This window comes from Molothrus ater, chromosome 1, assembly GCF_012460135.2.
Source record: "Molothrus ater isolate BHLD 08-10-18 breed brown headed cowbird chromosome 1, BPBGC_Mater_1.1, whole genome shotgun sequence".
NCBI classification, from domain to species: Eukaryota; Metazoa; Chordata; class Aves; order Passeriformes; family Icteridae; genus Molothrus; species Molothrus ater.
Window position 1 is genome coordinate 106,238,380 of NC_050478.2, and position 27,042 is coordinate 106,265,421.

General features: G+C 43.2%; 1 protein-coding gene across 2 annotated transcripts in view; it reads left to right on the forward strand.

The window, feature by feature from the left end:
• CABLES1 (Cdk5 and Abl enzyme substrate 1) overlaps positions 1 to 27,042 on the forward strand; it is a 68,377-nt gene that overhangs the window by 32,207 nt on the left and 9,128 nt on the right. Inside the window, exons 2-7 of one of the 2 annotated variants that reach the window (XM_036406966.2) lie at positions 1,170 to 1,241; positions 3,484 to 3,576; positions 10,344 to 10,421; positions 20,286 to 20,385; positions 21,911 to 22,067; positions 22,853 to 22,956. In XM_036406966.2, coding sequence (XP_036262859.1) covers positions 1,170 to 1,241; positions 3,484 to 3,576; positions 10,344 to 10,421; positions 20,286 to 20,385; positions 21,911 to 22,067; positions 22,853 to 22,956 — 604 coding nt within the window. The remainder of the gene's footprint in view (positions 1 to 1,169; positions 1,242 to 3,483; positions 3,577 to 10,343; positions 10,422 to 20,285; positions 20,386 to 21,910; positions 22,068 to 22,852; positions 22,957 to 27,042) is intronic. The other variant, XM_054516236.1, reaches the window with a different exon arrangement.

Consider the following 27,042-nt stretch of genomic DNA (forward strand, 5'->3'; position numbering starts at 1 on the left):
ATTAATGAGCACCTTTCAAGCATATAGGAGTGCTCATGACATTCTTTAAACTCTTTGCTTGCCGATGAAGGGAGTAAGGCAGCTCAGTGGGAATTGGGCAAGAAACAGTGATAGTCTTTGAAGACTTTTGTCATTCATACCTGGAAGGTACTCTGTGCCTCAGCCATGGCCCTGGGGATTGATGGGTGCTGGCACAGCTCCTGCCAGCCGGGTGCAGGGGCACAGTGCCACGGCTCTGCTGGCTGCTGCAGCTGCTTTGACGCCCATCGACGACGGAGTAGCTTCAATGATTGCCAGCTTAATTTCTCTTTGTGTGCCTGAGGGTGGGCCATGTCTTACACATTCATTTATGGTATTTACTGTGGTTTTGTGGAGGGTTGGGTGCAGTTCTTGTTTTGTGCTGCTGTCAGGGTGTTTGGAGGTTGTGCAGCAGCAATGGCTGCTAAAACAAAGCCTGTACTGGGGTATCTTCCCTGCATGCTAGAACAGCCAGAAAACCTGTAACGCTAAGATTTCCATAATTATTTCTTTGAAGATGGAGGAAGGATGTGACTCAGACATAGGAAAATGGTTTAAAACAGAGCTTAGCTCACCTGTGCTGCTCATGGGGATGGTCAGAGCTTTTGTTTAAACTGCTGCTTTATAACCAGTGTCGCTGGCACTATCATCTTTCCTCTCACTTCAGACACTCCTCACAGGAGTGATGAGATGGACATCATGGAGAAACAAGTGGCACTTACTTTGTATAAAGTGCAAGGAGCAAAGAGAAGTGCCCCTATGGCAGTGTGAAGGACAGGCAGTCTCTGTGGATCTACGTCTGCATTATTTTGTCAGAGCTCTATACTTGTAACGTTGCCAGCTGTACTGCAGCATATGTGGGACTGTGTTAGATGGGTGTTAAACCCTTGAAGGAAGGGAAGCACAAACTGAGGAGGAGCTGTTGCAAAGCTGAAGTTTCTGCTGTGCTGTAGCAGCTTGTATGGAGTAAGTTTGCTTCTGGGTGGAATCAAACAGATTAAGATAAGCAGAACGGAACAAAATTTATTAATATCCAAAGGCGTGGCTTGGCTAGTGAAGGGCAGTTTGTGATCTTTATTCAGTAACATCTCTGAGGACTTCCTTGTGCCCTCTAATAAGCAGTGATGTTTTGTGCTCTGCTTTCTCTGCAGACGTCGGCTGATCTCCCAGCGATCTTCTCTGGAGACTCTGGAGGACATCGAGGAAAATGCCCCACTGCGGAGGTCATTTTATTTACTCTCTCTCTGGCTTCTTGTCTCTAAAGCACATGCATGGCAGGCTTGCTCTCCCTCCTCATGTTGAAAACTAGCTGGGTCTTCACATTAAGATATCCTTCATAGCGAGTAAAAGTGTTGAAACTTCACACGCCCTGCAAGGTGGTGGCTGATAGGAATTGCACATTCCCTGGCTTTAGGTCATTAAACAAAAAGGCAGTATTTAGATGAAATGTCAGGAATTAAAATGCCAGATTTGACTAATAGAAAAGTTTCGTTGTCACCAGTATGAATGACTAGCCCCTACTTAGTAGTATCCTAACATCTGTGGTACATTTAAAAAGTATGTACAGATGGATTAATACAGAAAGTTTTTTAAGGCTAGTATTTTTAATGAAGGTTTACTGTCTATTCTCTCAGCACATGCAAGCTTATTTTTTGGTTACCAGCATTGCTGTCTGTGTGTTGGCTGGTAGGTTTGTGACTGCTACCCCACTAATAAAACTGCTCCCATCTTGTTATATTGGCCACTTCAGTGTGGTTTGATTTGTGCTTCTGGGAGACCACAGCTTCCTCCTCTGGGGACCACAGCAATTAGTCTCTAGGCAGTCCTCTGGGGTGATGGAAAATGGAGCAACTGCTTAACAGGTCAGAAACTGGCTGGTCAGTAATCTGACCAGCGCATGGAATACTTCCAGGTTCCGCAAGACAGCAGCCCAAGTTTGAATGCCTCTTTATCTTAGGACCTGTAATTCAGCTGGTTAATATTGGTGTTTAGCCTGCAGCCTTCTTTATCCACATGCAGATTGGCTGTCTCTCCTTACCTCGAAGCAAAGAATAGCAGAGGCTGTACCAATTGGCTTATTACCAAAGCTTGATTATTTTTACAAAGCTCACTGTTGCATGCTTACCAGCATGTTATGAAGTGTTCCCATAAGTGATTCAAATATGTATAATTGGTAAAAGATATAAACAAAGTATGGTTTGCCAGGCAGTATTTTTACTTGCTAATTTGCAGAATTGGTGGTAGAATGTCTCTCTTGGTGCCATTTTCCTGTGAAGAATCTAACAAGGCTAATTGCAATCAGAGGGTGAGGGAATCTCAAGGCCTTTACTAGCAGGAGGAAGGCAGAAATGGCAAAGTGATGGGGTGCCCCTCTTGGGATGTGCCCGTGCAGTACGATGGTGTTTGGGTACAGTGGTAGGGACTGGCACAGTGGTCTGTGGTTTCAGTCCAAGATAATGACCTCATGGGCTTGAGGAGCTGCTGAACTCTGCCTGTGCAGGGAGAGGATGGAAAAGATGGGTTAGGGAAGCTCACCAGTGCACCAGCAGAGGATGCTGGTTCCGTAGGTGCCACAGAGGATGTAGCAGCCACGGTGCAGCCCTGGCTGTGCTGAGAGCACAGGACTCATCTCCAGTGCTTGCAAGGGAGCTCTGCCTCACCCTGCAACAAAACAGGCCTGAGATGAAACAGAGAATGCTTTCACATGTGCTGTGGTTTCAGCTGATTAGAAAGAGCAAGGGTGGAAGGCAGGGGGAGGATATTGCTGTTTGTCTCATCTCTCTCCCTCTGGCAATTTCTTTCTGTAACTGCAATTTATAAAGCACATTCAGATGTAAAATAGATTTAAGGCTTAATGTTTTGAAGAACGATTATTTTTTTTCCTGGAGTAGTTTATTTTATTTTCAATTGTTTTGTATACTGTCAGGAATGTGAAAAGTAATATTTAGAGTTAAAATCAAATAGGAATTATCTTTGCAAATAGGAGATTTTTAATCTTTCTAAAATTAAAACAAGAAAGAACTTCCGTCAATGGCTCCTTTATCAATAGCTGAGGAGCATGCAAAAGCGTGGGTGTTGGTGCGAGCGGGGAAAGTTGCATATTTACTAGGTTTTGGTTTGGTTTAATTTTTTTTCTTTTGAAAGCTTGGGCTTAGCTGTCGTGGCAGATTACAGGAGGTTCTACTTTGCTGAGATTATTATATGATTTTTTTTTTTTGGCATGAAGGGAGGGGGATGGTGCCTTTTCTCATTATTACTTTAAATATTTTTTTTTGTTTGAGCTGTCGCGTTTCCAGACTTATTGTCTTTATTGTTCTTGCTGATTCCTAACACAGGGTGGCTTGAATCATTTGTCTCGTCTTTCCTTCCTGCTTTTGTGTAGGCTTCTTGGCGGTACAGCAGGGAACTGAGAACTTTTTTTTTTTTCTTCTCCCTCCCCTCCCTTGCAACTGATTTATTTTTCAGATGTCGGACACTCTCAGGATCACCCAGACCAAAGAACTTTAAGAAGGTTCATTTTATCAAGAACATGCGGCAGCACGATACCAGAAATGGCAGGTACTGTGCCTGCAGGGGCTGCTTCTGCAGAGGCAACCCCTGGGACGTGAGGGAAGGGGCAGGATCAGCATCCCCCTGCAGCAGCACAGCCATTGCCACTCACCACCCAATGGTCCTTGCCAAGTAATCCCTGAGGGTGCAGGCTGCAGTGCATGCTCTGTCCCCCAGGGAAGTATGTGTCAATGGAAGTGCTAGCCCACAGATTTTAAGACCTGTGTCTCCCTAATGCAAATAACCTGGAAAAAAAGGAAAATCTGTGATGATGTTGGAGCAAACTAAGCATAATCTGGTTGTGTTTCTTCAAGGATGTTGCCAGGTTCTAAATGTGAGAGGGGCACACAACTGAAACTGCCTGGACCAAGTTTAGCAATAGTTCAAGGATACTGCCAACATCTCTTAGTGGATACAGCTTGCTGGTAAATGCACAGCCAAGGATGGTTGTGGCAAGATGAGGCATGGGATCCTAGTTTCCATGGCAGATGTAGGCAGAGAGGCTTCCAGGGGACGCGTGACAGGTGCGCCTGTGTCTGCAGCACGCCCTGAACTGGGATGTGCCCAGGTTACAGCCACAGGCACTGGTAGGACTTGTGCAGCAGCCATTGGCTGAGACCTGGTTTCCTTCAAAGGCCTATTCCCATAGCTGAAGGTGTATCCATTAGCAAAATGGGTTCTCTTCTGTGGTGTCATCCAGCTCAGAAGTTAAACTGGCTCCTCCCTGCTTATAAAGAACATACCTGTCCTCTCTGATTTTTCCAATGACAATTTCTCCCTGTGCTTCATGATTTTTTTACTCTTTTTCTTCCAAATCTGAGTAATTTTGAACTAGGCCACCTGAATAGGTTGCACATAGGCTAAACTACCCCAGTGAGAGCTGACCCTTGCACATGCCTGTTCTCATAAAACTGAGAACCATGGCTGAGAACCATGTATGCTCTGTTGGACTGATTTTTCTGCCTGTAGCCTTTGATTTCCATCAGACATATGGAACCATGTCAGTAGAAATTCTAACATTGCATTGAATCACAGGTGTTATGAATTGAATTCTGATAGGTGTTAATTGGCTCAAGAAAAATTTTCTTCACTGTTATTCTCACACATATGATTGAATGCAGTGAAAGGTAGTAATCAGCATGAATGTTGTGCAAGGTGGCCCTGAGGGATTTTAGAAACAGCTTTTAGACCCAGCTTTAGTATCAAACAGACACATGCAGAACTATTGAACTGTTGACTATTGTCTGACTAGCTGCTGATTATTGTCTTTATAAGAAACATGTGTGGAATCAAACACTGAAAAGCAGTGTTTAATTTTAGTCCATTTTGAGCACAAGTAGATATATGCTCTGGGAATTTCTTATAGCAAAATATACTTATGAGGTATTATGCAAATTCCACAGAGAAAAATTTCTGAGATGTGTGCATAAAATCTAGGCATAAACTTGATAGAAATAATACCTGCAAAAGAATGAATAAACATTTGATTTGTAAACTCCTTTCTCGATGTTTTGCAAAGTATTTGTAGCATATATGCAATATTTTACCTTAATTCAAAAATCAGTCATTATGTCTGACAATGTAACTGAATATTTTTCTTGCTAAGAAAGCTGGGAGAAAGCTTCTGTTATTCAACTGGCTTCTTATCTTTATCAGCAGACACAGTTTTGCAGAATATTTCCACAATCATAATAAAGATCTCTTTATCTAGAATACAAATACAATAAGAATGAGAGACACAATTTTGGCAATAGTTTTCATCCTATGGTCGTAGAGCCGCAGTGATGCTAGCTAAAAATAAAATGCAGAGTTAACACTTTGTGTCACCCCTATGTCTAGCAGTAAGTAATTTGAGTACAGACTGTTTTTCCCAGGGGCCTGGATGTAGTCACTGGAGTTAATAGGCATTCTGGATTAAAAGGACCTCTAGAAATACAGGTGGATCTGCTTTGTGTATTCATCCTAAACTCAATAGGGTTTTTGAGTACGTTAAGACCTTTGAAGCTGGTGTCCTCCCCAGCTGCCTGTGACTCAGAGGAGCACAGGTCTTGTGATGGATAGAAAACCCTCCTGGGACTCCTTTCCATGCCTGAGACCTTGTCCCAGGTGGCTCATGCATGGTTGTGCAGGATGCAGGTGCTGAGCTGGGCTGGAGTCAGGCTCTGAGCTCCCTCCAAAACCCCTGATCCTTCTGTCACAGTATGTCAGTCTTTCACTTAAGATGAGGAACCCAGCTTTGAAAATATCTACACTGAATACATTTTTGGGTTATTGGTGAATTTGATGACTGGGCTTTAAAATAGCCAGCACTTTCAGAAGTTGTTTCACTGGCCTGTGACTGTGTCAGAGCAAAGAAAACTGCAGTGTGAATTGTAGCTCAGGGCTCCTCTATCCAGCTGCCTTTATTTGCATCTCTCAGTCTGTAAGGTGATGTGTCCTTGTCCTGTGGCACTGAGAGCTCTTCCCCTCTCAGCCTCAGGGGTGACATGTGTTGAGCAGCAATGCTCTGGGTCCAGCCTTTGGCAGTCCTGCAGCAAGGCAGGACCTACTGTGGTTAAAATAAGAGTTCAGCTATTTAGCACAGAGAGAAAGCTCATACAGAAAAATACACAGACTGGAGCTTAATCAGTGAGTCCTTGTAAAGCTTCCTGTTGATAGTTCTGATCACTGGTTAAACCGGTTTCTTTGGATTTCTAGGTCGTGGCTTATTAAAGGAGTTGGGAAATTAGGGTTCCTAGACTAGGCTAGCAAAGCAGTCTTGTAAAACAGCATAAAATAAAATCTCCCATTTAAAGACAAAGACCAGTCAACCCTGACATACAAACTAGCACAGGTAGGCACCAGCATATGGTTTTACACACTTTACTCAGCAGGTTTATTGGTGATGTCCTCCATAAATACTGAAGCAGAGGATTAGCAAAAACGAGCCACTGAAATGGCAACCTGAGCCAGCTGGACAAACAGTTACTGGTGAGAATGGGACAAGAAGGACTCCAGAATTATCATATATAGCAGGTATAAAAAGCAGTAAAACAACGTTCGTCTCCCACCCCCATGCCATTGCTTTCTCAGGTTTTTTTGTTAGCAAATACATGAGTGAAGGCCAAACACCATCATGAAATATCTCTTTTGCTGCTCTCTTAATTGCACACACATGCAGGCTAAGAGATTAATGATTGGCAGCACCCTCATGGTTCATAATAACTCTCAGCCACCTTCTAATTGCCCTTGAACTTCTGACACTCCAAAATGAAGGCTGCCACCCTGGCAGCATCCGTGTTTTGCATGTTCACCTTTGTGTGCAGGGCAACAGAGCCCTGGCAGTCAAAAATCATCAATCAGGAATGAGAAAAGAGACTGCAATATTCCACATATGAATGGTATATATGATGTATAATGCATTGCCTGATGGCAGCCTTTTGGTGGAACACAATCAAACCTAGACAGATGCTGGGAAAAGCAGACATTATTCCTCAAGTCTATCAAATTACTGATTCTGTTGAGAGCTTTGTGCTCATTAAGGTTTTTTGCAGTATAAAAGAAATTAAGAAATTGGAAGCTTAGCTTTTATAGCCTTTTGCACATTGTCAGAATTCTCTTGTAAAATAATGGTTGCTCTGAACTATAATAACTAGTACAACTTTTCAGTGAAATGTGAGAATTAAAGAATGAAAACCTTTTTGTGAAGTGGTTTTAAACATGTCTAGGTGGCACAGTTGGAATCAAGGCATGTGAACATTCTCACACAGCTTCTGAGATAACTCCTTCAGAGGTGTGCAGGATCATAGATGCCCTTTGTTGAAGAGTTGAAATCCAGGAAAATACTTTTCTCCTATAAGCAATAATTGGATTTTCTTTAACAGCAATGGACTTCCACCATGACTTCTTCTCCAAAGCATACTTTGTGACAAGTTTCTGGACTTTCTGCCCCAGCAAACCATTGTAGGCCTTCAGAAATTTTTTTGCTTCCATGCATGTCATCAGACCTATACATAAAATGCCTTTTTATCCCTCCATGATGAGTGTCTGGCCACTGCTTTCCCTGCTTCCTTTCCAGTCCAGCTCCTAAAGCTGTTTTGTATCACTCTCCCTTGGCAGCTTTGCAGATGAGGTTTTGTGGCATCCTAGCAGTGGAGGCTGTGGGCTTCTCTCGTGCTCTGCCTGGGAGATCTTTGTGTAAAGAGGATCTGCTGATTTATGGAAAAAGAGGCAATACTTGGGTCCCAAGGGAAAGAAATCTGAAAAAAATAGAGGCTGGGCTGGTGCTTTTTATTTCCTTTCTTGTCTGATTCCTTCTGATACACACAGTTCTATGGTAACTTCCTACTGTTGTCTTTGCTTGTGGACATGGAAGCACCAGTTTGTTTTTCTTTTAAGTATTAAGAGAGTTGAGTGGTATTTTTAGGGAGGTGTAGGGCGTTGGTAGAGGAGCTGTATTTCCAGAAGCAGCCAGAGGGAGGGGGATAATATGCTTAGTGGGTACTGTGGTTTTCCAAATTAAAGGATGCTTTCTGATGTCAGCCTCGAAACCTGTGCCAAGTTTCATACATCAGCAAACAAGGCTTCCAGTGAACAAGCAAGCTGTTGTGAGTAGCAACCATTCAGCAGTAAGCAGTGGCAAGCACAAAATTAATCATATGCCAGGGTTTTTTTGCTTGTGGATTGCTGTTTTCAAATGGGGAAAAATTGTTCCTCCCTGCTCTGTAACTCAGTGCCGCACCATGAGACCATCTTGAAGGATCTGAGATTTCCCTTAGGTAAGGAGTGTTACAGCATTCAGACAACAATGAAATTGTGCTTCATCTGCTGCAGGAGAACTTCCTAAAACTCTATGTGTGTTTATTATTAGAAACCCTTCTTCATTAAAGGGTAAATCCCTCTTTGCTTTCAAACGGGATTTTAAGGAAGAAAATAGGATTGCCATAACGGAGTAATCCAGGAGAAGGAAAATCGATCATTCTGCATTTTTCCAAGGATTACAGCAGCAGCTCTCTTGGGGAGCTAAACCTTTTCCAAGAACGATGACTAAGCTGGTCCCTTAAGGAAACAGTGTTCTAATAACAGGGTAACTGGTATGAGATTCATAGGTGCATGTGCTGGTTTTCAGACAGCAAAGAGCAAAGGAGCTTGCCAGGGTTTGTTGTCCAGCTTTGACCAGTGCAGGACAAAGGATGAAAAATTCAGGTTAAATCCTCACATACAGATCTGTGGAACACAATGTCAGAAAAAATAATGTTGGTGAGTGTAGCAAGGAAGTGCAGTAGCCCTGACAGCCAATGTAGTGGTAGGTCCTAGCATTTTCACCACAAGTGGAGATTTTTAGAAAGGTAAGATATCAGAAAATTCTAACACTAATGAGGTCAGAAAACATCACAAACTGCTGTCACCGTGTCTTAGAGGAATTTGACACGGTGCAGCCTGTTAGCCAGCTCTAGAGGGAGGAAGGGTCAGTTGTACAATGGTACAATTCTCACTGTCCTGATGGTAATAAGGAAAAAGGGTCTATTTGTAAGCAGTTACTTATTGGCATTTTATATCTTACTTCTTGACCAAGCTTCTCTTGGCTTCTTGCAAGTCTCCATCTCCCAGAACTTTAATAATGTAGCTGTTAGCATCCTACTCTGTTTAATGGGAAGTGGGTCTTGACTTCGAAGTGGTTTTGATGTTGCTTAATCTGTCAGAGCCTGATGGCTGAAGGCAGCAGTGTGGCTGTGTAACAGACAGGTTGCTCCAAGCTATTTGATTTAAAGGAGATGAACTCTATCTGAGCTGAAACCAGGACAGTATCACACAGTGACTTTGCAGATGTTGCAGAGATTTGGAGACTGGTTAGAAATACAAGGCATTTGCTCTAAGACTGTCCTGGATTCTGAGATAAGCTCTCTGCAGGCAGATGATGTATGATTTCATGTAGCCAAATTTTGGCTAACTGCCTATGAGGAGCAAAGGCTAGCCATGCTTAGAGGAGGAGGGATTCAGTCCTGACATTGACTGAGACAGATGGGAGCTGTGGGGTCAGTTATGCCTGAGTATCAATGCAACATCATAATCAAGAGGGCTAATGTGATTATTGAGCACAGAGGCTGGCAGAGTGTCATGGCTAGATGCTGATCTTAAAGGTAAGACTGGAAGCTGTGCAACTTCTGAGGTCAGGGATAATGCCTGGAGACCAAGAAAGGTGATGGGGCAAAACTGGAGAAGACTCAAAAGGGGAAGCTTGAAAACAGTGAAAGGATCTGGAAACATAATAGCAAACCTAGCCTATGGATAAAGCCTATTTCAGGAACAAGAAGCTGACAATCAAGGGAGTCCTTTGCTTTAGCAGAGAAAGGTCACAACCAGCAGCCAGAGTGTCTATCAGTGGTATTTGTTGGTGTGCATCACCTGAGTTGCTGCTGGGTTTGTCTGTTGGGTTTCAGCCATTGTAGTGAGTTGACAGAATGGTCCTGTGCCTCTGTGGGTAGACTTCTTTCACTAGGAAAGCATCTGTCCTGGATTACAAGTCACATATTCAAGATAGTCTTCCTAGAAAGCCTGTAGAGGGAATGGGGCTCTACTACTCATTCACTGCTCATTTGCTGTGGCACAGGCTTCAGCACTTCTGTAAAGACTCCGTAGCACAATATCTGCGAGATGTAAAAGAGGACGGAGAAATCGTCCATTATCGAAGTTTTGTGATTGCAAATTCCTCAAAGGTAACATCTATTGCTTTGCTTATTGTGGTGGGATTTTTAAATTTTAGTCTTTGATTTCTTTTATTTTCTTTTATATTTTAGAATAGTCCTTATCAGCAGCAGAAGATCCTTCTGTAGCATATTTTCAGTGCTGCCATATCGAGACTGTACCCAAGTCGGGTATGTATATTCATACGTGTACTGCATAGTCTTTCTGGGCCTGCATGTAGACCTGATAACAGAACACAGCATGATGGAGCCTAATGCTTTTACATGTCTGCTCTGAGAAGAGATAAATGCTCTTAGGTGTATTTGCTTTGTGGAGGTTAAAACTACAGCTCTCGGTCCCCACTTTATTTATATGTGTTGTGGTATCTTTGATTATTAAGCTAGAGAAAACTAGTCCCATGAAATCAATGTTCTTGAAAAAATGCACTTTTTTATTGTTTCTTCTGGTTCCACTCATCTTTGACAAAACAAATACTCTAGACAGCATGACTTTAATTGTATAAGCTATCTTAGCTGTCTCTTTCTCCTAGGCAAACATAGTGCTACTGTATCTAGATTTCCTGAACTATAAAGAAATACTTGGATTTAAACAGAGTACTTTTTTATTTATTACTTTTAGTCACTGGTCAGATCATTCAGTCAGTGAAAGCATTATTTTGGTGACAATTTTATACAGGTTCATAGCCGTCTGTGCAGCTGCCTCGCATCCCCTGACGTGCTGAGACACTGTAACTCTGATAGCAAAGTTCCTTTGGAATGAACTAGCTCTCCAGAGACTGAGAAGGCTTTTAGCTCTTCCACTGAAACCACAGCAGTGGAAGAAACTGGATTTGGCTGGAGGACGTGGCCTGGCAGGCTGTGATGGCCAGCTGGGTGCAGTGCAAGGCTGGGATGGGCAGTGCTGGTGGGCAGCAGCTCTGTGACCCTGCCACAGGGGGGAATAGCACCGCCACCATGCTCACTTGCCAGAGACCTGAGAAGTCCTTGTGGTTGACTCAGAGCAAAAAATGTGTGGGAAACAGTCAGATGATACACTGAGGGGGGTTTGGAAGATCCACAAATCATCTACAGTCAAATCTTTCCACTGTATAAAAGACAAATTTGGCTCATACTTTCCAGCCATCTATTTAGTTCTGGAGAGTGATTTGTCACAATCTCCTTGTGCACCAGTAATTCAAAACAAAGGGAGATTATTTTTAATGCACAAAGGAAAGGAAGCACCTTTGTCAGAAGGTTGACTCTGTCTGCTCACTCTTACAGTAAATTTTTTCCCTTAATTAAACTGTGATGACACGTCAGGCAAATTCTTGACAGACTGGCAGATTTGTTCTTTGTTCTTGAGTACACTGTCATTCTTTTATGGTCATCATCCCATGGAAATTGCCTCTTTATTGAAAATGGAACACATTTTGAAACTTTGATGACTGGTTATACCTTCTAAATTACAGCAGTAACGAGCCCAGCTGCAAAACTAAATATTATTTCAGCCTGTCATGTCTTGTACTGTGCTTGCACAGCAAGAAGAGCACGGGATGAGAAGGTAGCAAGTGCCAGTACACAACAATCTAACCCTGTTCCCTTGGCTGAAAAAGCCAAGATTTAAAAAAAAAAAAATAAAAATGCCCTCTGTCTTTCTTCCAGAGCATCAGAGGAAGAGAGAAACAATTCAGTGGCACCTCCTTCCAGGAACAGCTGGTGCAAAGAACAGATGAGGCAGTATAGCATAAACTGTAGCCACTCTGTTCAGGCTGCACAGGGCTTACTTGCTTGCACATTTTGGATGTGAAGTAGGAGGGGGGAGAGACACTGGATACTCTTGTGAAGTACTGTAATGACAGCATCCTTTAGTTTGCTTTCTCTGAATCCCTGGATTGCTGATGTCTGTCCCAGGTAAGATGTCCCAGCTGGTTTGTGTTCTACCAATGCCGCTGAGTAGTAAATGAAAAGAAACAGGTCCTTGCAGGGAGCCATGGGCACATCTGAAATTGGAACTGAAGAGAGCCCCAGCAGGAGTGGGAGAGTAGGATGGATGAGCAGGCAGGAGGAGCTGTTCTGTGTGAGAGGAGCACATAGTGGAGCTGCTACTGCTTCTCCACCTTTGCTCCAACTCACAGGCACTGTGGCCAGTGAGGAAATCTCCAGGCATAGCTTTTTTGTGGAGGCTGCCAGCCCATGTTGTACTTGAGGCAGTGCAGAAGAGCTGTACTCCACCAATGCTGGTAGATACAGTCTGCAGGAACAGATCCATTATAAAAACATGGTAAAAGGCACTTTCTGAAGTCCCAACTCTATGTACCTGTCCTGTGTGGATGGGGCAGCATCACCCCTCACCAATGAGGTGTGAGAAGTGTATTCCAGACTGTGGTCCTCAATTGCTTGCCCTCCATGCAGAGGTCAAAGGTCAAACTACAACAGCAAGAACCCTCCCCAGAAACCTCTAAGCCATGATTTTTAAGTGGTTGTACCAATACAAATGGAGGTCTGGGGAGAGAGACATAGTTGTACATGAAGGGATGAAGTTGGAGGTGTCCCTGGAATAAGTTTCCTAAATGCTTACTCTTCTTCCTGTATCTAGACCAGCAGAGCAAGTGTGAGAGCAGATATAGCCAGGTGAAGGCAATGTAAGGGAAAGCTTCATTGCAAGTCAGGAGCTGAAGGAGGTGCTGAGCATCCTGGCTGCTGGCATTCCTTGCCCTTCAGTACCTCTTGATGTTACAGCCCAAAGTCATCAGACCATAGGTAGGGTTTAGTGGTAGCTAAGGGGAGTGATGTAGTGATGTGAAAACACTTGTAACAGTGTTATTGCCTCTATTCTTAATTGGACAGACACAGAGAAAGGTTTCCTGAATGTTTGGTTTTATGACATACAGAGTCATTGTGTGATGCACAGGTTAGAGGCAAGTGCTAGTACTGCAGGTTTGGGTTGTGCAGTTGCCTCTCATTTTTCAATGCATTGGAAACATTAATAGATAAAGCAGTCCTCTTTCTTCTTTAAATATAATATTCCAAAAGATGCAAGATCCACTTTGTGAACCATGTTGAAACTGCCTCAGTATCAATTTCATCTCTTCCTTGCCACAGATAAGCATTAATCCCCATCTAGTTCTTTAGATGGGCAGAAAATTGGAGGTGTCGACCTGCCATTTTTATCAGAGGTGCACCTTGTGCATCCCCTGAGCTGCTGTGGCACACACCTCCTCTGTCAGAGGCTGGTTGTCACTGTGGAATCTCACAGCAAGCAGACTTGAGCCTCGATACTGTTCCACTTCCAGGACAGGGGAAGATGCCTCAGGTCAGCAGCAGGTGTCTGTCCTACCACACACACACTCAACGCAGGCGTGTACACCCTCATGCTGACCTGCTCTGGGCCCTCAGAGGGGCTTTGTGTCATGGCAAACCAAAGAGTGAAGCCATTTGCAGATGGATTAAATAAGACTTGAAGGAATTATTTGTTTGGAGATGGGTTCCAGATGGTTTGAGGTGAATTGGATTTCAGCCCTTTGAGACAGGAGACAGGGATCAGACACAGCAGATATTATCCTTTTAGCCGTTAGGGAGGTCATGCTCCGGACACTCAAGTCCCTAAAGAGGAGCTCTTACAGCCAGACTCTGGGAACATTCCTGAAGGTTTCTGCCCACCCCACTCCCCAGCTTGGTGTGTGCAAGGGCACTCTGTGGACCGACCATGTGGCCCCAGCCAGGGTGGAGAAGAACCAGGTTTAATTCTGCCTACCCTGGAAAAAGCAGATATCCTGGGCAGGGGAGAAGGGAGACAATTCTCCATCGCTTGCCTGTTCCTGAAGCTTCTCTAGGCTCCATCAGCTTCCAAGGACATGGTACAACTCTGGCAGTGTTCACAGATGTCAAAGTTGCTCCATGTGGCCAGCAGGATGTGTTGCCCTGCAAAAATGGTCTGTGTATGCTTGCAGCCAAGTGAGAACAATCCAGTCCTCATTAGTATAGCCTAAGCAATTTCAAAAAAGAACAGTGACAATGTCTGTCACTGTTAGAGGTGTTAAAAAGGAGGAAGAAGGTACCATGTTGGTTTTCACCCCAAAAATAAAAGGTATTGCAGTTCGTTGGGTTTACAGTTCTGACGCTGTGGTTTGTTTTTTATCTTTGGCACACACCATTATGCTTCATGATTTAAAAATGTGTTTTGGAAAAGGCACTTTTTAGGCTTGTTTTTATCAATGGCAAAAGCATCCACAGATTGAAATTGTACCTATTCTGATGGTATCTTTTGTGATGTTGTAAGAATTCTTTTAAGAGCTTCCAAGTTCCTGTGAAGTCCTGTCCAGAAGATGAATCTGGAGGACCTGGGGGAGGAGGAGAGCTGGCAGTAGGACACAAATGCAGCACTGCAGCCTGCTTAGTCTTACATGAGCACACAGACCTGGGCTTGCAGTGACTGACTGACAGCAGGGCTGGAGGTGATGAGCTACAGGACAGAAAACTCAAAGCATCAGATAGTGCACATCTTATAAAGATGGCCAGTTCACCTCATCTTTTCTTCTTCCTGGCATTGAATTCATTAAGTGGATAGAAATTTACCTGCAGCAGGCGTAGCTGCTGAATATTGCTGTATTGACAAAAATACTGGTACTCCTCTGACAAAACTTGCCTCCAGCTAAAGGAAATAATGCAGCATGAGTAATCAAATGGATTGATGCCCAGGAAACAGACCATTCTTCTTAAGTAAAGCAGCAAGTCGCTAGATAAAAAGAATTTGTGTCCTTCTCAGAAATGCTACTAACCAGCTTCATCCAGTTTCTAAAGATAAGTCACTGCTGAATTTAACTTCAGATTTAACTAAATGCTGGCCAGGACAATATGTTCAATGATGCCATGAGCAAGAGGTTTTCAATATCATCACCCAAATAATATCTAACCAAAATGATCAATTAGTCCACAGACCTGGCATTCCAAACAGCCTTCTTCATCTAAACTCTGCAATCTTTGTTCATATTTAGTATTTAAACTGGGTAAGAAAGCCATATGCAAAATGAGGTGAAAAGAAGGGCTCGTGTGGTTGTCTTGCTGCCATCAGTAACTTGGCATGTTAGTGGGTGTGGAAAACAGGGCAATATTTACAGGAGAAATGAGAGCATCTAAATTGCCATATGGATAGTTGCAATAAGCAGACAGCAAAGCAGGATACTCTGTTACATCCTTCAGAGTTCCTTCCTCTTCTTCCCCAACAGATTTTGAATGCAGGGCAGTTTTGATTAAGTCAACAATCTTGAGTGCTTTTCCTGAGCATGTATCAGAAATGAGCATGTATCATTCTGTAGGCCTGGGGAAGAACAACTATCTGTTTTTAGTCTGTGACAGGGAAGCTGAAATATCCCTGCATTTCTTTACCATTGCCCATTTTCCCTGCTTCTCACAAATTGAACAAAAAATGAAACCAAGTGAATATTAGCTTTACAGAAAGGCACATAAATCTGAATTTTTTTTTCCTCACAATAGGACATTTCAAAACTCATCATCTCATGTATGAATTTTATAGAGCCACTATTGCTCATTCTTAAATGAGTTGTCCTGTTCCCTTCGATTGAAATTGACAAATGAATCTCCAAAAGCTAGTAAGTTTAAATTTTGAACTTCTACTCTGTGTTGGGCAAAACATCAGGGAAGGAGCTGGCATGCTGACAGCTAAATATCTTTGGAGAGAGAAAAAGGAGGCTGACCCATTAGAGCCATCTTTCCAGGAGTTTTTTTGCTCCTTCTCCCTGTAAATTGCAGCTGGAGTTGTTCTGGCAACACTAATGGCATTAGGATCTGAAAGCTCTTGATCAATTATAGCAGGCAGTCTCAGGCAGTGGGAGATCTGCTGCTAGTCTGACTGGCAGTGCATCTTTTCCAGAGCTCTCATTGTCCTTGTCTCTATAAACAGAGATGATAAGTAAAAATCATTTACACTGACAGATGAGAATGGCATCTTTTCTTGATGTCTCATGAACCTCTTTTACTTTCAGAATAAATCTTAGCAGTGTGGGGGGGATAGCTAAGCATAAAATACAGGCACAGAGGGCTGACATCTCTAAACAACAATTATCAGATTCCTTTTTGCAATAAGCAGAAGGCTTTTTCATGTATCTGGAAGTCTGTTTAATATTTCATGGACTCCTAAATTATTCACAGGTTAGAGTGCTCAACTGTTACTGTCATTTAAAGAGCAAGTGCCCAGCAGGACTGTTGCATGGGACTTTGTAGATCATGTCAAAGCATAACATTTGGTTCATTAAAGAAGTGTTATACTTCTGAAGGTAACAGCATCCAATTTATACTCGGTTAATCCTGGCCTGGCTATTAGAAGACATGAGATTGCTTTTTTGATCTTCTGCTCAGTAAAACTTTTGACCATCTGACAACAAATCTGGGATCCCATGTCACCTGGTATCGTTCCTAGAAAATCTGTGAACTCTGTTAGATGGAGAAACTTTGACTTTTTTTCTTGCTAAGGAAACTATCCAGTCTGACTACTCAAGAGACTGCTGGTCACATTCCAATGCCAGAGACTTGCACTGCTGGGATTGAAACTGCTTCTTGGTGGGTGGCTCCAGTGACCCGGTGGGTCCCCACTTGACTCCTCACATACCCCATTCAGACCAGGTTTCCCATGGCAAAGTCCCAGATATCTCATCCCATAAAGCCATTTATTCATGGGGCAGTAGCACAGGAACAGCCAGAGCTGGTGCCTCTGAGGCAGATCCCCAGCCAAGGAACCCCTGGGCATTTAAACCCTCACAGTCTCCAGAAGTCTCCTCTTCCTCCTGAGTCTTTGGCTCCTGCCCACCTCTCTGTGTCCATTCACCTTGCTGGCTCACTGGTTGTCCTCTCCTTTGTTACCCAGGCTGCAATTCCCAGCTCTCCTGTGTTTCCCAGTGTCCATTCACCTGGCTGGTGTCACCCACCATCCTGCCCAGTGTTATCCCAAAGGCTGGCAGTCCATGGCCTCTCTTCTAAGGCTCCTACCTGGAGCTCTGCATTTCAATCTGCATCTCAGACTGCAGCTTGTGAGCCCAGCTACTTGTACCTCTTGTATTCCTCAACATTCTGCACTCATGGATAACTGAGACAATATGTTTATTTTTGAGGGTAGTTTCTAACACTGCTCAGTCTTAATAAACAGTATTCATGAAATATCTAGAGCTTGACATTGATGTAAATCAGGGTAACTCCCCAAACTTTGTCAGAAACTGACATCTAGTTTTTTGCCTTCTAAGGAAATCTTATCCCTGATCTTCTCATTTTCTCAAGCTTTCTCTGCTCAAATAAAGTGAAGGTAGTAAAATTAAGTTCCCATGGTTTATTTTTGGATTTGGGTGTCTGCTTGAATTCCTTGAAGTTTCCTAAAAAGTACTTTTGGAAATAAAGCAGGAAAATCAAAAGTGAGGAAGAGGAGGAAGGAAGTTTTCCTTACTGAAATGCCTCTTTGGCAAGGACTGTTGTTCCTTTTCTGCATTTTCTAAGCACCATTTATTACTGGACAGTGGTTTGTGCAATTCCTCAGTCCCATCGGTAATTGAAATAACTTAAACCCAGTGAAAGCCTGATTTGTTTTTTCTATGAAGTACCTGTCCTCCATATGCTCCTGCTTCATGAGACCCTTTGACCCTGATGCCATGTAAGGACATGTCCTACAAAACCTGGTGGCAGTGGATGGCCACACCAGTGCAGTGGCTGTACCCAAACAACTGTCCTGACCCTTTCGCAGGCACGACTCACCCATTTGGAGAGCTCTAAGGGAAAGCATCCCCCAGATCTTCCCTAGTTGTTCTTGGGATGTTGGGGCTGTGTGGAGGAAGCAACTGTGCTGGGGTCCCCCCAGCAGTGGGCAGGCAGCCTTTGGGCTTGCTCTCCCAGCAAGAGCTTTGCCAAGACTTTCTTGAGCTCTTTGTCTTTAATAGGAGTGAGGAAAAAAGATAAAGGCTTGTCATGCAAAAAATTTTCTTAGCTTGCTGTTGATCATACTGATAGGGAACTCAAAAAGGATACAGTAAAGTTGCTTAGGAATTCCTTATGAGGTGTTAACCAAGGTTTTTTACAAGAGAGAGAAGGATGTGTATAAGCCAGGATGAGCCTTTCCAGTTATATGCTCATAAGAAACTGCACATTGTTTAGTACTGATTTTCCTCAAGAGAGGGAGTTTAATTCCCTGTTTTATGGACAGATTTCTCTCCAAACAGTAACACTTTATTGCTCCATTTTACAACACAAGCAGTCATATACTTTCTAGAAATATAGAGCATATGTGGAGAAGGGGAACACCCCAAGTAGCTTTTGCAAAACAGGGAGAATTACTGCAGTGTTATTCACAGGGTCCTGAAAGGAGAATCCTCTTTAGAAACATCAGAAAGATGGGCAATGGAGGCAATAGTGTCCATCAATCTTCAGCTAATGTCCAGGAATCATTCCTGTGTGTGCTCGCACTTGCCAGCTGACCCTGCTCCCTACTTCAAAAGCACAGATTTCTTTCCAGTCCTTAGAGCTGCTTTGTATTGTTTAAAGCTGCTGTGCTGACTCTTCAAAGGGTGATGGACTTCCATTTGATGAATACCAGAGTTATCTATCCATGTCTGTTAATTACATGGAAAAATTTCTCCATGACAAGACTCTGTTTTCAGAGTAGTAACAGCATTATTTCTTGCTCTGCATCTGTAGGGTCTTGAATGGAAAGAAACTACACTATTCTGATTTCAGATAGTTCAGATATTTGTTTTCATTTTGGGGTTCAGAGGCTTCCTCAGGTTGTGTGTTTGTTTCATAGATAACTGCTGAAATAGTTACAATTTGGCATTTATCTCTGTGAGAAATAGTTCCCTTAAGCGCTTTCTGCGCAGGAGCAGAGAGGCTGATACCATACTTGTGACAGGGAGCTATTTTTACATCATTATTAGTCCAACCCCTCAGTAACATGGTATCAGGAAACAAGAATGATAATATGACACTGTGCTACGTGAACTCCAATCAAGAAACTAAGAGGACTTTGTTGGGATTAGAAACTTGATACAGCCTTTTCCTTTAAAACTGAACTATGTTTTCCAGAAGACAGATGTGTTGGATTTTTCCAGCAGTGAGGTACATGACTTACTGGGGGCTCAGGATGGCCATGTTTCACAGAAATAAAATGTTTGATAGGTTGAAAACAGGGTGTATTGTATGTCACAGCAGGAGATAGCCCAGCCTGTGACTGAGTGAACAGCCTGCAGGGCTTTTCCTGGCCTCCATATCAGCATCTCTCCCACATGGAGTTTTGAGCACACACTTGGACTTCAGCAGCAACCAGCCAGGAAAATATTGCAATATATACATTGTGGAGTTTCATACAGCTCTCATTTGTGAAGGACAGATTTGCTTCTAGTCTTTTCTACCACTGCTCACATTTTGGTCATGATGCTAAAGCATGGGATACAGCCTGGTCATCTCAGGCATCTCATTTATCTCCAAATGGAAGATGCCAGGTGGATCAGTCCTTCTAAAGTAGATCCCCGAGTTTCCATGCTAGGGTCATGGAAAACTGGCTTTCTCCTGTCAGCCTCCAGCAGAAGGGTCACTGGGCTTTGGCCACTCTCTTGTGTTATCAAAGGAGCAGGAATCCTTCCTGGAATATTCCACAGGAAATTACCTCTGTTTCATGTAGGGGAATGTGGGTACAGTGCTGTGGGAACATCTGCCTGCTGGATGCATGGCAGTCAAGTGTACAGGCTGGATTGTTGTATCTCACCTGAAGTGTGTATGACTTCCAGTTCCTTCCCAGTGCCAGGTTCTGTCAGAGGTACCCAGCAATGGGGAACCTTGCTCTGTGCCATAGGCTGGGCTTTGAGCTGCAACCATGAACAAAGTGGGGGCTTTTCTCTGTAAGGTGTTTTAGACAACAAAAATGCTTCCCGTAGGAAAAGTTGTCTGGTCTGTGCTTTGCGTTGGCATGTCTGGATTAATGCTGCACCTTGTTTCAGAGTTTGGTGGTGGGAGGTGAACAAGGTGTGTGTACTAAGAGCTGTTTCTGCTCTTCTTTCTGCTTCCCAGGGACATGAAGCTGGATGGTGGACGCCAGTGCCATTCTGCTGGAGTGTGTCTGAAAGAAATAATTGGTCTTGAAGGTGTGGAGCTCGGAGCAGATGGGAAGGTGGGGATGCTTCAGTTCCTACTCCCTTAGATTTGATGTTATAAGGGGAAAAAATGGCTTAACTAATAACAAGCACAAATACAACATGCAGCATAACACAGTAGTTAAAGCACAGTATGTGCAACTGTAAATAAGCTTAGCAGAAATTCACAAGGACTGCCCAAGCTGTCAATGCAGACAACTCAGTATCCTTGAAGAAATTTGCCTCTGGCAATATCTGAGTGTGTAAAGCATTACTCAGATATGAATTACTCAGCCTTCCCCTTGCTCTAGCAGGAGGTATCACTGCAGTGTATATTGTCAGGAGTGTGAAAATAATTTCTGATGAGAGCTGTAGGTGTAATTCTATTTGCTTTCAATTGTATTTAATAACATTTTGCTCAATATTTTTCCAGACAGCAGGAAGACAGTGGCACAAAGCTGATGAGTCTTTCAAAATCCAGAAGCTCATTCACTTGAATAGAATAAGCAAATATGAATCTTTAGGGAACTGATTGATTTTAAAGAAATATATAGAGGAGAGACAATTTTAATTGTAGAAGAAAACATTTCTTCCTGAAATCCTGATTTACTTTCTACAGTTCAGTTTTACTCAGTCTGCTGTCATCTATGGATTTAAAGGCCCTGGGTCAATGCTGCTACACATGTTGTGCTCACCTAACCAGGTGTCAGGCCAGACCACAGGCTGTAAATTCCTGAGGACAATCTGTCTGCTTATAAATAATGAAAGCTCACATGCCACATGTTTTATTTGATACCTGTTCTGACCTCCTCGTAAACCAGTCTAGAGTCTCAAACTCATTTTTTTTCTTCAATGCAATGTTATTGTTGGAAAATGAGCCAACAAGAAGCAAGGCATAGCTTTTTCTTGGCCAGGGGTACAAGCAGAGAATCAGTGCACTCTAAAAATAATTTTGTCACAAGTTACTCATTCACACTTAGTCCATGTTGGGGGGCTAGTAAATGATCTCCCACAACGATTGCTGTGAGCTGGAGCTCACTTATTACATCAATAAGACTCTGCCAGACAAAGTCCTGGGAAAGAAAACTAGCAGACAAAGTGCTTCAGTTTAGCAGTGTTTAAGTGATTTGCCTCTGGCAGCTGTATGCTGAGGGACCCATATAGATGATGCTAGTTCAGTAAAGAAGCTGCTGAAATGTGCTACAGAGAAGGCCCACTGGAAAGAAACCTGACCAAACTGATATATTTTTAAATCTGACCCTCGAGTAGGATTTTGTAAATCCAGTGTATTAGAGTGTGTGTGTGTGTGTGTGTGTGTGTGTGTGTGTGTGTTTGGCTGAAGAGCTAATGCCTTCTTAAAAGCGTTTTTTGCATGAATAAACTGACTGCACTGAAGCAAATGTAGGTGACTGGTTTATATTCATCTGTGCCAAACTACTAAATCCAGAAAATCCTCCATTAATTTGGCTTCTCTTGCTTCCAGTTGGAATGCACCAAAAGCATCCCACTGTATCCAAGCTGGGCTGAAAGTAACTGTCTGTCCATTCTGACTTTATTTTTTAGACGGTTTCTTATACACAGTTCCTATTTCCCACCAATGCTCTGGGAACTCGGAGGAACACAATAGACTCCACCTCATCTTTCTCCCAATTTCGCAATGCAAGCCATCGTAGCCTTTCTTTGGGAAGAGCTAACAGCACCCAGGGGAGCATTGATGCAGGTAACTTCTCAAGTAGCTCTTTTTAATACCCTGATGGCAGGCAGTTATTGCAAAGGACTGACATGTGTTTTAGTCCCCCCATTAGCTTAAATTAAATAAATACAGTCTTCTGTTGTGGGTGAAGCACAGCTTATTCCATATTTGCTTAGAAAGCTTGTGTGTGGAGGATGGAAGTTAAATAAACAAGCACATTGGTGGTATTGACAGCCCCGATGGCACCCAGCGTGCCTCCTCCTGTCATCAGCGTTGCTTGCTCCTCCTGCATCAGGCTTGTCCTTACCTTCCTTTGCTATGGAAAATTTACAGTGGCAACACAGTAGTCACAAGCTGAAGGTGTAAATTCCACTTGTGACCTTTGTTAGGCTGGAAAGGGCTGTGTTTACAAAACCGGACACAAAACATAAGCCAAAGCACTATATGCTTAAAATATTTTGGCATGATAAATGAAACAAATCAAAACATCTGCTTGAACAGATGAAAACTTGTTGCCAGGAATAAAAGTCATTGTGGAACTTTGTATAATTCTGCAGTTCTCTAAGCCCTAAATTCGCATTTAGCAGGTAATTCATTAGCTCTAGGTCCTCTATGTCTTGGCAAATCACATTAATATAGAAATATTTAGAGCTGTCAAGACTCAGAACAATTTTTTATCTCTTTAAAAAATCTTGCATGGAGATAATATTGTGCATTATCTGTAAACTCATTTGCCACTTCTGTTAAGTCCAGAGATGTCTTGATGTGATGAATTCCTTTCAAAATTCTTTATCAAAACTGTTGTTTTATAGGTAGCGACCTGGGAGACTTTGTTGAATACGACCCAAATCTTTTAGATGATCCCCAGTGGCCATGTGGCAAACATAAGCGGGTTTTAATATTTCCTTCATATATGGTAAGTGATTCTGTGTAGGACAGAGGAATTCCCATAACAAAATTCTGAAGGTTGAGGTTTCATTTGGCTGTATTTTAAGAAGACTGTTATTATTTTTAATCTACTAATAAGAGCTGTTCAGAATGCTTTGTTCTAAATGACAGTTACTTCTCAAGGCATGTTAAAACAAACTCTTGGAGGTATTACAAAAGCAAACACTTTTATTACCTCTGTATTTCATAAATGCTTTAGATGAAAGGCTTGTTCAAACAATGCACTCATTCTCTGGCGTTCAGAGGAAAATTTATACTTCCTCAAACTGGCACCTATTACAAAATAGGAGGATGCCCACTGGGGTTTTTCTGAAGTCATGAAGCTACTCTGTGTTTTGATACTAATCATTCACTGCTCTGAACAGCTTGGTTTCCCAGATATTTATTTCACCATGGGATAGTCCTTCCTTTAATTGCAGCAATTACGAGCAGAGTCTCTATATTTCCCACTATATCCAAACCCTTAACAATACAGAGACATAATTGTTCTGTGCTCTGTGCTGTGACTAAATGTTTTCTGTGGTGAGATACTTCTGTAGCCTTTGTTTTGATTGCTCCAAGTCTGTAGATTATTTTAGCAGGACTGTTGCAAGATGCAGTGCAGTCATACACATGTAAGCATGTATCAGTCTGGATTGTACATCCAGGGTAACAGTAGGCAGTAGGGAAAATATTATTTTTTCCCCCAAAGTGGTGACCTACTTCTCTTATCTATATACAGATATGATAGGATTTGAATGAGGTCTAAAGTGCTGTCCATGTTCTTGTTTAATTTGGAACAGAAGACATTATTTAAGAAACTGCTAGTGTATGTGAAGATACAGCTTTTGTATGTTCTCATCTGCCCTCTACCCCAGGGGTAATTTGGCTTGTGGGTGCTCCTTCTTCAAAATAAGCTCTAAGTGCTTCATGTGGATGTTTATCTGGTTGCACACAGAGGCTTAATTGAGTTCTAAGGCTGTGTTTATTCTAGATTTTCAAATGGCATATCCAGAGTATCCTCTGCTTACTTGCTACTAGTTTTCCTTTAAGGGCTGGCAAGTTATTTTTTGGCTGCCAACCCACAAAGTGACAACCTTTTATAGCAGCTACATCTGTGTGGGAAAATATTTGTCAGGTTTTGATATGGTTACTGTCATGGACAGGGAACTGTCTTCCCTCAAGGGGACAGCCATTGTTAGCCAACATCCAAAGGGAACATAGCTCTAGCAGTCATGCCTGTGTTTCTGACTTTCCTCAGGCTGTGAGTGTCTGCCAGGCAGTACAAGTCCTCTAGAATCACCTGAGATCTTTGAGCCCCTTTTAAATTGATGTTCTCATGGACATGGTTAAATGAGTAAAAATGAGGCAGCCAGGATGGCATCCTGCAAGGGAGTTCTCCATCCAGGAGTGGGTATTCAGTGCCGTTCTTCTCTGTATGTTGGTTGACCACAGCATTTCAAAGTCTTATGTTTGTACTTCTGTTGTAAAAAGAAGCTGCCTGGGGATTCGACAAGGGGTATGACTAGATGCCCTAAAGGTGAAAAATTACTTCAAGGACAGTTGTTAAAATCAATGTCACTGTTTATCTAGAATATATTTGCATTGACAGGAGTCTCCCTGCTTTTTAATTTTCTCTGGGGTTGATTACTGCTGTGTCTGAAATAATGTCTTATTTGACCGTTGAGGGGTTTTTTCCTGAATGTACCCTTCCAGACATCACTTCTTCAGCACTATCTGAGGGTCTGTGGGACTTCCACTTCCCTCTCTGAAGGCAGGCACTAATCTAAGAAAGGGTTAAAGGACATTAAGTGCTCTGTTTCTTTTGTTGAGGTAGATCACAGGCAGGTGCCAAGGGCTCTCTCGATGGGGTTTTGCCTGCCCACAGCCAAGCAGCATAGCTGTGATCCTATGCAGGAGCTGCATGGCTTTGCAAGAAACTAAGGGGTGGATGGTTGTTCTTCAGTGCTCAGCTGAAAGATTTTACAAGCTGCTGGTGCTTCCTTCAGCCAAGAGAAGAGAGAAAAAGTAGTGCTGGAGTGTCCTGGGAGTTTGCAGGTTAAGTAAGATTTTTCAGTTTGGGTAAGGGCTCGTGCATAGAGCTGAATATAAAAGGTCATTTTGGCTATGTCGGAGACTTCACTCACATCTGTTTTAGACTTTCCTGACTCTCCTGACATTCCCTCCCCCTCTCCCTGCAGTTCACATCAGTCTGAGCAGGAGCATAGTAGCCTAATAACTTCGAGTCATTTTCTTCCCCCCAAATATAAAAATCGGCTCACACTGCAATTAAAGCAAATTGCAGTCTGGGGCCAGCAAGAGACCTGTGCTCTTTTCCTGACCATCACAGCCACTGCAGCAGTGCCAGACCTCTGCCAGAGAAGCACAGAGGCCAGAGCAGCCGCCAGAGCTGGGCGGAAAGAGGCTGGGATTGCTGCCTCTCAGTGCTGGGCAGAATGGGGCTGGAATTGCTGTGGTGCAGGGCGGAATGGGGCTGGGGTTGCTGCCTGAGTGCTGGGTGGAATGGGGCTGGAATTGCTGCCTCGGTGCTGGGAGGAATGGGGCTGGAGTTGCTGCCTCGGTGCTGGGAGGAATGGGGATGGAGTTGCTGCCTGAGTGCTGGGAGGAATGGGGCTGGAGTTGCTGCCTCGGTGCTGGGAGGAATGGGGATGGAGTTGCTGCCTGAGTGCTGGGAGGAATGGGGATGGAGTTGCTGCCTCGGTGCTGGGAGGAATGGGGATGGAGTTGCTGCCTCGGTGCTGGGTGGAATGGGGCTGGAGTTGCTGCCTCTTGCAAGCGTTGGAGCAGCTGAGAGCGGCTCTGATGTCAGCGCCCAGCATTCTGTTGTGCGTGGAGAGCTGCAGCTTGTAATTAAAGTTTCGCTACTTGGCCAGGATTTAGCATTAATGCTTGACAGCTGCAAGCTTGTCGATGTTCCCCTCACCCCTCCTTATGGATGTCAGAGCAATTAATGGGGAGAAGGTGTGGAAGAGGAGGGGATGCTGGGCTGCGTCACTGCCGGCGGGATAGAGCTGCATGCACTGCTGTTACTCCCATGAGCCTGGCTTGTGCTTCTTAGGCCAGGATTTCTATGCTTGCTGGGAAGGCTCTGTTGAGGTCTGTGTGAATGCTGCATCAGTAAACACTGCAGGCTTTATCCTGAGGCATAGGACAGACCAAATGTGTGGTCTGGTTTAGACTTTACTCAGAAATATGTGCAGCTAGCACTCGATGTGCTCAGTTCTTGTGGAGCCTGAGTTTATCATCACTGACATTGACTTTATAGTCTTTTAATTTTACTGAGCTGAATTAGCCCTGACTCTTGGAGAGAAGTGTTAGCTGCAAGTCCTCAGCTGTTTTCAAGGAGAAGCTGAGGGAAGCAGAAGTGCTTTTGGTTTAGTCTTGTTTGGGGTTTTTTTTGGTTTTCTGTGGGTTTTTGTTGTTGTTTTGGGGGGGGGGGGGGTTTGCCTGTTTTTGTTTGTTTGTTCTTTTTTGGTTTGGTTTAGTTTGGTTTTTTCTGTAGTGAAGCCTCAGGCTTAAGAGAGCATACACTTCCCTGTTGCATTTCTAGAAGTAATACCCACAAATTGCCTGTCAGGATAACTCTGAAAAGTATTCTTCAATACTTTCCCAATACCAACTCTATGGCTTCTATTAATTGTATTAGTTGTATTTAAAGTCTAGTCTGCTCTGGAGAAATTATTTCATTTTGTGTTGTATTTGTCGGAGAGTCTGCACTCTCTGCTGCAGTATAAACAGTAAGAGGTAGAAAAAATTCATGCTGGGGGGTGGGGGGAAGGGAAACATCATGTCATGGTTAACAGATGTCTTCCTGGCTGATACTGCTAAAACAGGAATTTGTGCAGATTCTTAAATCTCTCTAGAACAGGAACTTTATCTACCAGACTAAGCATTAATTTCTTTCCTCGAATCTCATGTTGACTAGCATACGTACAGACTCGTCAGTGCCCCCCTGGTCTCTCTGCATTCTTTCCAGCAGAAACTCCTTCTGTGCTGGACTAGAAAACTCATTCTCAAGAGGCTGGAGGCTGATCCTGCAGTACTGCTTTTGTTG